This window comes from Aedes aegypti, chromosome 2, assembly GCF_002204515.2.
Source record: "Aedes aegypti strain LVP_AGWG chromosome 2, AaegL5.0 Primary Assembly, whole genome shotgun sequence".
NCBI classification, from domain to species: Eukaryota; Metazoa; Arthropoda; class Insecta; order Diptera; family Culicidae; genus Aedes; species Aedes aegypti.
The window spans coordinates 276,612,757-276,623,658 of record NC_035108.1 but is presented as its reverse complement, the minus strand read 5'-3'; the positions used below and the strand labels follow the sequence as shown (position 1 = coordinate 276,623,658).

Sequence of the window (10,902 nt, the reverse complement as noted above, 5' to 3'; positions counted from 1 at the left end):
CTTGGATTTTTTGATTCGCTTCGGCAGGAGATATTCTGAAAGTCGCAGAGCTAATATTTGACAATAATATGCGCGGTATTAAAGTATTTTTCATTGCACAGTTCATTACAATTCTACCGACTATAACCTCCAATGTCAAGTAAATCATGAAATTTTTATTGAAATATTAGAGGCTTAGTGCTAATAACTACTTTAACATCATAACTCAAAAGAATAGCTTATAAAACCTATTGTCTTTATACTAAATGTCCATTCGGCCAAAGGTACCTCCCATTAAACTAACTGATGGAAAATTTCAATGTCACTCAGGCTTATGTCATCTATTTGTTCGGCGTTCGAAGGACGCGTTTATTATACATTGGTTTTAGACAGTATTTCAATCATATTCGGTCTCCTATCATCATTTCTAATTTGAAATATTGATTAATGCCCAAGTATTACATTTTCCGTAATCTTGATCTAGTTTTAGTTTCACAAATATTTCAAATTCTTATTAAAATTTAAAAGAAAATACTTGGGTGATATAAAAGACACTAAATTTTTAAAATATTGAAAATCTGTTAAAAAAAGGATTATTTTTCTGCTTGAAAAAAATTAATTAATTTTTCTGTTTGTAAATTGTAACTATTTTTTCTGTTTGAAAAAAAAAATGTGGAAGTACAATAAAAATTTCCAAATATGGAACACAAGTTGACTTACTACATCATGTTGAATATTCCCTATCATATTGGATATTGATCGTAAAACAGTGTAATAATATTAAAATTGAACGAATTACGGTTAGATTTTCAAGTCCCTTTTAGTCACTTTTTCGAGAATCGAAAGTCACTTTTTGGTCACTTATTTCTCATATCTGGCCACTAAAATGACTTTTTTCTGTACCACTTTTTGCTACCAGCCCTGCCCATTACGAACGTTATGAAATTTGTAAATGGGCCCTAAGGACATGCGCCTGTTGTGGATTTGTTCTTTCAATTCTAAAAAAATAATGTAACAATACTTTATATCTTACTATTGATTTCTTTATTGGTACCAATGTGTATGGTCAAACTAATTTACAATCTCTGTGTGTCTAGACTCTGACAATTTTTCCGATGAAACTGATTATAATAAAGGGCAATCCGCATTTAAGCACAATTCAAATCTAATAAGCCTTGTTTTCTCCGTAAAAGCCAACGAGTCGATGAAAATAAAGATATCAGTTGGTTCTGTTTGTCAAATTACAAAACTGATATTCTTATTTTGTTCTGCTGTTTCAGAGGAAATTACTTTTTAGATTCTCAAATTTTCTCGAACACGAACTGGACCTTAATTCTGGCTACAGAAGGTTGAATGCGCAATCTAAATCATACTTTTGAAGGATTGGTATCAGCGCGCGCCACGTGAAATATAAGATATGGCATCAACGAAGTTGAGATGGATGGAAATACAAACTAAAGATAATATTGCGGGATAAAGTGGTAATAAAGACAAGCTATGTTTGGTATTGATATTTCTGTATTGTTAAACATTAGAAAAAGCTGCTTAGAGTCTAGTCTGAAAGCCATATAAATTTGGCCATTGCTAGGAATTCTTCAGCGAGTCAATGCAATAATGCAAACGTTGCAATAATCTGAATTCTGAACCTTAGTAGCTAAACACAACTTTGCAACTTGTATCGCTAGTGACGACTATTTACAGTAGACTCGGAACAAATCTAGTTAAGACAACGACAGCGCTTATCCGCTGGTCGTCTGGTTGGTAAAATGTGTTTATTTTCAAATTGCTCTTACCGGCTGGTGATTCTACGATTTAGCAAGTTGTTAAGCCGATTCATCGCGCATGTGAGCTGGAACCGTGGAAAGCCTTCACGACGAAAAATCCCACGATGGTCGCTGCTGCTATACCGAGGCCTGCCTTCCACCACAGCAACGGATCGCTGGACATTAGACCGAACTGTTTCAGGTGACTGGAAGATTTTAGAATGTAAGGAACATGTCAGTGAGATAGATCTTATCAGGATAGAGAATTTAAGGAATGAAAAGCAATGCAAGATTTTAAATATATAAAATGTAGTTATAATTAGGGAAATATGAAAGCCAATTTATTAAATTATTTTTAATTTGTACACATAAAAGATTGTTAGTATAATTTTTGTTTTTACTGAACTAAAAAGTTAGTTGCCAATTATTGAATAAAGTTGATGATCGGTAACCGATTCTCGTTGAAATGAAATCAAATTTTCAGTAAGGATTTGAATATGTTGAAACAGAAAATGATCAGGCCTGGGAAATGAGTGAGAAAGAGGATACCAATCATGCACGATAGTAGATATAGTAGTGGGTTAGTTTTGATATAGGTACAGAAGACACTGTTGTTATGGCGCGCACAAGTTTATATAGGTAGGTACTAGTAACATTTTCTGCCAGTTGACCCAACATGTATAACTTACGTTTGTTCCCATAACTGCACCAATCTATGCTTATAGAAAAGAATCCACGCGGCTTGGAAACGACTAGATAAAGAAAAAGTGCGCTTTACTTATGATACAATAGTGGGTAGGATAATGTTTAAAATACCAAACTACAAAATACAACGGACTAACACTACTAATTTGACTAATGCGGAGATCTCTATTACTTGTTTTCGACTGTTTCGCAACTGGCAAATGCCTCTAATGGGACCATTGACCAAATGATCTCATCTTATCATGGTAGCTGTCCCATTCATCAAAGGTCATCTAACAGAGATATACCTTGGTGGAATGACAAGCTGGCAGGATTGAGGAAGAAATCCAGACGGTTGTTTGATGAAGCAAAAACAATTTCTGATTGGATTGATTACAAAAAAGCCCTAACAGAATACAACAGAGTAGTTCTACTGTTGACTTTTCTGAAACACATTGGAAGTAATGATGAGCTCATTTCCCTGAATCGATCCATATTCGGATGAAGAACAGGTCTTAGATGAGGCAAGACATTTTTTTATTTATTCTCGTTTTTCTTAACCTATTAACTGCCGTGAATCGCAAGTCAGTCCCATCTGTAAAAAGTAGGCATTGAGAAAATCAGCTCTAAAGTTTTCTTACTCGTTTTACATACGAATATTCAAAAAATCCAGAATATTGTAACATGTTCCAATCTTAATAAAACTTTCACAACTTGCTTTTCACTACGATATCTTTCCGAGAAAAATATAAAGATGATCAAAACAAGTTACATTTTTGTGTTACACGGTGCGAAAATCTGTAATGGGACTGACATGTGGTTACTTTCCATTATGGGACAATTTGACCTGCTGTTTTTTTTCCATTTTTTTCCGAACAAATCATATTATTTCATTAGTGCAGCTGAAAGAGCATTGAAAGAGATGTTGGAAACTGAACTGAACTCAATTTTGAAGAAAATGCAGATGGGACTGACTTGCGATTCACGGCAGTTAAGCTCTTATTCGCCAACTTGTGCCTATTCTAATTCCTATTCTAGTTATATACATCGATTGAATCTATTTGTAGGTCTGATCCAATCCAGACAACCTGAAGTCGCATAAGAATTCACGCAAAAAGTTGTTTACTAGTATGAATAAAACGCTATCTTCTGGGTTCATCCATGCATTTGGTTTCGTTCCGTATATTCGTACAAAGTAAGTCGACTCAATCCGTACTGCCCATACTCGCAATACAGTCCCATTAGGAAAATCATCATGTCGAGAAAAACGCATCTGAACATCATTGAAAAAGATTTCGTAATGCCGCTGCTGGGAGCAGAAAAATCTGATGGGATTACTTGACACATTATCAATACAATATAATAAAATGTTCAACAACTGAAATATTGTTAATGCGATTGTTTACAATGTACAAATCCAAGATACTAGCTAGTGGGACACGTTATCCGAGTACTTTTCTCACCAAATTCAAATATACCCGCATATCAGTCCCATTATTAGGGGCTCGCTTACTTTGTTATCGCGCACTGTTTTGGAGCCAATGGACTGTATTAAAACGCCGAAAATTAAACTTATCGAAACGAAATTTAAACTGTTTTATTTTTCTTCTGTCTTGTACAGAGTTCGAATTCACACTGACTTTTTCTTTTTCTCTGCGAGAGCGCGGCAATATCCACAGAGCCGCATTCAGGATGGGAAACGTTGTTGCGCTGAGTCGAGGGGGCACCGATACCAAAACATACACCCCCACCTTGAGGCCACCGGCGTCAATCAACAGGAAGCACGCATAGCTTGTGGATGGGGCGCTGATAAATAGTAGATCCACGACGCAGCGTAACTGTTCTTACCACACCAGAAGCATCCGGATGGACCGCATCTACACGTGCCAGCTCCCACTGTGTGGGTGGAGCGTTGTCGTTTTTTACTAAAACCAATTGGCCCACCGAAAGGTTCGACTGAAATGAACGCCACTTGGTGCGTGGCTGCAAACTGGCGAGATATTCATCCTTCCAACGTGACCAAATTTGCACGGAGCGCTGTTGAATGCTTTGCCATTGGTCCAAACGATTACGTGGAATGTGCTGAAGATCAGGTTCCGGAATTAGATTCAGCGGTTGACCGACCAAAAAATGACCGGGAGTTAATGCCTCGCAGCTATCGGGGTTGCTCGATAGTGGACACAATGGTCGACTATTAAGGCATGCTTCAATTTGGCACAGTATTGTTGTCAAGTCTTCAAATGTTGTAGCTTCCGTCCCAAGTTCTGCTACCAGATGATGCTTCACGCTTTTAACGGCCGCCTCCCAAATGCCTCCCATATGGGGCGCCGACGGAGGGTTGAACACCCATCTGATTCCTCGGTTGGCAAGATATCGTCCAGCATCCTTACAGTTGGCTTGTATTTGTTCCATAAATTCTCTCAGCACACGATCTGCACCAATGAAATTGGTGCCGTTGTCGGAACGAATTTCATTTGGATAGCCACGTCTCGACACAAACCGCTTCAAGGTACTCAGAAATGTGTTTGTGGTCATATCGCTTGCTGCCTCCAAATGTATCGCTCGGGTCGACAGGCAAACATAGACCACGATGTACCCTTTGCTTATTTTAACACCTCGAACGCAGCTGGCCTTGATTTTCAAAGGACCTGCGTAGTCAATGCCAACAAATGCAAACGCTCGTGTCGCCAAAACTCTCGCCGGAGGAAGATTACCCATCAGCTGGGTGGCTGTCTTCCCTTTCAAGCGGACGCATCGTGTACATCCTCGAACCACATCTCTCAACACAGTCTGGCAACCCACGATCCAATATTGCTGATTGACCACCGCAGTGAGTAATGTTGGACCAGCATGAAAGTTTTGCAAATGTAGTTCACGCACCAGAAGTTGAGTCACCCGATGCGATTTAGGCACAATTATCGGATGTTTGCTTTCGTACGATTGGGCGGAATTTTCCAGGCGTCCTCCAACTCGCATCGTTCCAGTGGAATCCAAAAATGGATGCAAAGCGGCAAGTACATTCTTTGACGGAAGTAACTTACCACTTCGAAGTAATTTCATTTCAGATGAGAATACCTCCTGTTGGGCAGCGCGTAGCAATTGTAGTTTAGCTGGGTGGATTTCACAGGGGTCCAGTTGTCCTGTACGCCGCTGGTCGGGATGTGACTTGACGTTATGGATAAAGCGATTGATGCAAGCCAATGTGCGCGTGATGAGGTTGAAACTTGAACGCCTCTCCCATAGTTGTTGTTCGATCAAGCAGTCATCTCGAAACGGGACCGTCGCGGGGTCAGTAGTATGCATCATTTTCAAGCACCTTTTTTCCGGTAGTTCGTCGCTGGCAATGGCTTGACTGGTTCTTGATGGCCAATCTGATTCGTCGGCGGCCAACCATTGCGGTCCTTGGAACCACATCTTGTGCTCAGCAAGTTCGCTCGGAGAGATCCCACGTGAAGCACAGTCAGCAGGATTTGATTCACTAGTGACATGTTGCCACCGATCCTATAACATTTCCCCGAATACCATTACCCCGAAAACCATCACCCCGAAAGTCAATACCCCGAATGGTCAAGTACCCCGAAAACCAATACCCCGAAAACCATTACCCCGAATAGTCCGTTACCCCGAATACCATTTCCCCGAATGGACCATAACCCCGAATTTTCTTGGCACGAAAAATTGAAGATCCGACAAATGAATCCCATATACCTATTTCATAGAATTTTGATTTTCATTTGAATTTTTGTTCTTAATGTTATCAAAGATTTATTATTCTTTTAATCAACAGCTATTCTTCATGAGCCAGGTGAGAACCCAAATTTTACTCACAGGCGTGTACTTGATTTTGTGAGAATGATTGTGTTCACAGCAATAAATCATTTTTCGAACTGATGATAATGCTGACATGTTAATATTAGATACATTTCCCGCCCTCTTTCAAAAGCGTTATATTATTTGTTAATGTATAATTATATTTTTATATTGCTGGAGGCAATGCGAGTTCAACATATTCTAAAATGTCATTAGACTATGGTTTGAAAAATGTCAGATGAAAATGTTAACTGATTTTAAACTGACCACTATTTCAAAAGTACATCGCTAAAGAACAGCCTATGATAAAAGAAGAAAAAAATCACTGTTGAAAGCGTCAATAATTATGATGCCAACAATCACTTTGTTTGTGCAACTTCCGAAAGAATAGCCGATAACTAAAAGAAGGACAAATCTCTTCTTGGAAATTGTAATACTGACAAGATGTAATACAGACAAGTAATGCAGGGGCTTATTTTCATTTATTTTTTGAAGTCACTGCCAACTTTGAATTTCGCTCAAGACAATTTTGTCAGTCGATTTTTTTACCGCTATTGCTCAAACTTCAACTCAAACGGTACAACTCGAAAGAACAGCCTATAACTCAATGAAGAGAAAATCATTGATTTAAATTTTTACACTGCCATTATACAACCTCGAAAGAACAGCCGATGTTTGAAAGAATAAAAAATCACCAATAGGAATAGTAGTAACTTAACTCTCCCTTACTCGATATTCTGTATCTCGATATTTCCCCTAACTCGATGGAATGCGCGGTCCCTTCAATCTAGCATACTTTGATCCCTCTGTAAGTCGAAACCTCTCTAACTCGATGTTCCCTAACTCGATGCGATCTGTTTCAGTTTCCTATGCAAGTTTACCTCTCTAACTCGATATTTTCATGGAAATTTCCAAATATTCTCCAAATGTTCATAAATTTCATAAATTTGATAATTATGATTATAGTGATAGTAAAATGAAGGTTCACAAGTCATTTCAGGGTGATAAAAAATTAAAATTTTGAAGACTATGCAAAAAGTGTCACGTTGGCAAATGTACAAAAAATTTACTATTTTTCACATTTAATTTAATATTTTAAATGTACTTTGTCGAAACAATCAAAATTTCGAAAATTGAAAAAAATGTGTTTTGTATCTCGATACCTCCCTAACTCGATGATCCTTTCAATATCGAGTTAGGGAGAGATAACTGTAGTTACTAAGCCGAAAACTTTCAGGCTCAAATTCGCGAGCTTCCTTGAAGAATTTCTTGAAGTGCATCACTCATTTTCGGGGAAGTGTTGTATTAGGGGAACTGGTTTTCGGGGTAATTTACCATTCGGGGTAATGGTTTTCGGGGTAATGTGTCATTCGGGGTAACGTTGCATTCGGGGTAATGGTTTTCGGGGTACTGGTTTTCGGGGAGATGGTTTTCGGGGTAATGGTATTCGGGGAAGTGTTATAGGACCGTTGCCACCGATCACGAGGAAGAAATTCGAGAACAGCAGACGTCCGGTTTGCCACATATGTCTTCCAAGAACGAGGGTGCGACGATAACCATTGTAGAACGATAGTTGAATCGGTCCAAGCAAAGTGCTCGATTTCTCGGTGTGGCATCGCTTCAGTCACTTTCTTCATGAGTTCGGTCAACAGTAATGCACCATTCAATTCTAACCGTGGCAGCGATACTTGCTTAATAGGCGCCACACGGCTTTTTGCGGCAATTAGAACAACCGTGATGTTCCCTGTGTCGTCGACGGACCGCGAGTAAACCACGGCAGCATACGCTTGCTCAGAAGCATCTGAAAAACCGTGCAACTGAATTTTGCCGCGGTTGTGCGCAACAAATCTTGGGATTCGAATTGTTTCTAGCTGAGAAAGGTTCTGCTTCAAATTAACCCATTCCGACTCGATGGCTGTCGGCAAGGGGTCATCCCAGTTGACATCGTACAACCACAGGTGTTGGTACAAAATCTTGATTTTGACGATTACGGGCGCCAACCAACCAAACGGATCAAACAATTTCGACGCGTCTGAAATCATCTGACGTTTGGTGTTTATTGCATCGATGGCAAAGTTTACCTTGAATCCAAATTCGTCTTCCGTCGGGTACCAATGGATTCCTAGTGCCTTCACTGCATCCGCTTCATCCGAAAGTTTCATCGGTACTGCTAGTGGAGACTCGTCTTGTAGCAAGCTAGGGCAGCTTGAGGCCCACTTCCGCAGTTCAAAGCCGGACTTGGACAAAATATCGCTTATTTGTTCCTTGATGCTAGTCGCTTCTTCTTCGTCGTCGGCTCCTGACAGTAGATCGTCCACATAAAAATCGTAAACGATACGCTCAACTGCTGCGGGGTGCGACGAGACATAATCCTTGGCGGACTCCCTCATGACACGTATTGCAAGGTAGGGTGCCGTCTTCGTGCCATATGTCACCGTAGAGAGGCGATAGTGTTGTATTGGCTGCTCCGTATTTTCACGCCACACTATGCGTTGGAAGTCACGATCTTCTTCGCTCACCACTACTTGGCGGTACATTTTGGCAATGTCTGCGCTAAATGCCACCTTGTACGAACGAAACCGCAGTAGTACCGATAGTAAATCGTTGTTGATATTCGGTCCAGGCAACAATCGATCGTTGAGAGAAACACCTGTTGAAGTGGCGCACGAAGCCTCGAAAACAACGCGCAGCTTTGTTGTGCTGCTATCCACCTTTACCACCGCGTGGTGCGGTAAGTAGTAATGTTCCGTAGCCGACTTCCCAATTTCGTTGACCGGAACTGGTTCCATATGGTTCATCTCCAAGTACTCACGCATGAAGTTAACATATTCTTGTTGGAACTCCGGGTTTGTTGCAAACCGTTTTTCCATGGACGTGAGCCTTTTCGTTGCAGCGGACAGAGATTCACCAAGGGCGGGCTTCGAATCGTCGAATGGCAATTTCACGATGAAGCGCCCTGTACCATCGCGTTGTGTAGTCGAATCGAAATGTTCGATGACTTTCCTTTCCGAGGGAGTAAACGGGGGTGGCTTGAAAATTTCCTCGTATTCCCAAAATTGTTGCAACGTCCGATTCAAATCCATCTCCGTATGCAGACTGACTATGGCGTGATTTCCTCGCATTACTTCTGCCTCGTCGTATCGCCCTGCTGCGATCCAGCCAAAAACGGTACGTTGTGCCACCGTTTGGCCGGTTTCGTCCTTGACTTGACCTCCCTCTAAGAGGGCAAGAAAGACGTCCGAGCCCAGAATCACGTCAATTGGTCCAGGCTTGTTGAAGGTAGGATCTGCCATTTCGCCAACGTTCTCCAAGAGCGTCACATTTCCAATGTTGAATCGTTGAGACGGAAGAGTAGACGTTAGCTTGCTAAGAACGTAGGCACTTGTTGAGATGACAACAATGTCGTTGAATCGAGAGGCAAGGTGCAACGTTACGACACCACGAGTGGTACCAGCGGCCTGCTGTCCGATGCCAGTTACCACAACCTTACCGTTACGCCTGACGAGTCCTAGTTTTCGCACGCAGTCTTCCGTAACCATCGATGCTTGCGCGCCGGAGTCGATCAGCACTCTAACGCAACCAAATGTACCGTCATCCTTTCGCACTTGCACCACCGCCGTTGGGAACACCGGAATCGACGGTTGCTTGCCAACTGCCGCTGTTAATGACGTAACCACTTCCTCTTCGTTGACTGGCGGATTTTGCAATTCACTTTTCACCATAGGAACTTCTTTTTCCTTGCTCGTGTTCGGACATAACAACGTGTGATGGCGTTGTCCACATCCCGGAGTACGGCACACTGACTTAGATAAGCATGATTTTGCTGAATGCGACGCTCGCAAGCAATTATAGCACAGTCGTGCCTCCTGAGCAAATCCTCTTCTTTCTTGCAGGTTCAACTTCTTGAATTCTTCGCAAACGAACGTAGCGTGTTCACTGGAACACTTCGCGCACTTTTTGTCCATTGTGGTGGTCACCAGAGCTCTTACTTTCTTCTCACTCACTTTCGATTGTTCTTTCTTAAGCACTTCTCCGGTCGACTTCTTCGAGAATGACGAGCATGTCTCGAGCATTTCACACCTCTTCTTCACAAACGCCATCAACTCTTCGAACGTTGGGTTCTCGTTCTCGATCGCCTTCTCCGACCAAGCTGCACGGGTATCACGGTCCAACTTTTCCAGCGTCAGGTAGATCAGCCACGGGTCGCGGCCTTGGTATTCTACTCCTAGCGTATCTAACTGCTGGACTACCTCGTCAAGGGTTGATGCGAGTTTGTTCAGAGATTGCGACGATGGCTGTGTGATTGTTGGCTGATCCATGAACTCCCTTACCAACGCAAACACGGTATAACGTTTTTTGTCGTAATGACTGGTGAGCGAATCCCACGCATTCGCATAGTTGGCACTGGAGATGGTGAATTTGTTGACAAGCTGCTTCGCGTCTCCTTCCAGGTAGGAGAAAAGGTATTGCATCTTCAAGGAGTCGCTGATATCCTTCCGATTGTGTATAGTTGACACGTAGAGATCCTTGAATGTCATCCACTTTTTGCGTTCGCCATTGAATGGGGGAATGTTTATTGCTGGCAATCGCACTTGGGGTGAACAATTCGATACCTGACCGTTGCTACCAATAGTATCGTCGACTGGATCGCCGCCATTTTGTCCCA

At 41.6% G+C, this 10,902-nt stretch overlaps 1 protein-coding gene across 1 annotated transcript in view; it reads right to left on the bottom strand.

Moving 5' to 3' along the window:
* Positions 1–1,000: 1,000 nt before the first annotated feature.
* LOC5572663 (mitochondrial Rho GTPase) overlaps positions 1,001–10,902 on the bottom strand; it is a 30,042-nt gene continuing 20,140 nt past the window's right edge. The window contains 2 exon segments of the mRNA XM_021845145.1: positions 1,001–1,948; positions 2,432–2,494. Coding sequence (XP_021700837.1) covers positions 1,813–1,948; positions 2,432–2,494 — 199 coding nt within the window. The 3' untranslated portion in view covers positions 1,001–1,812.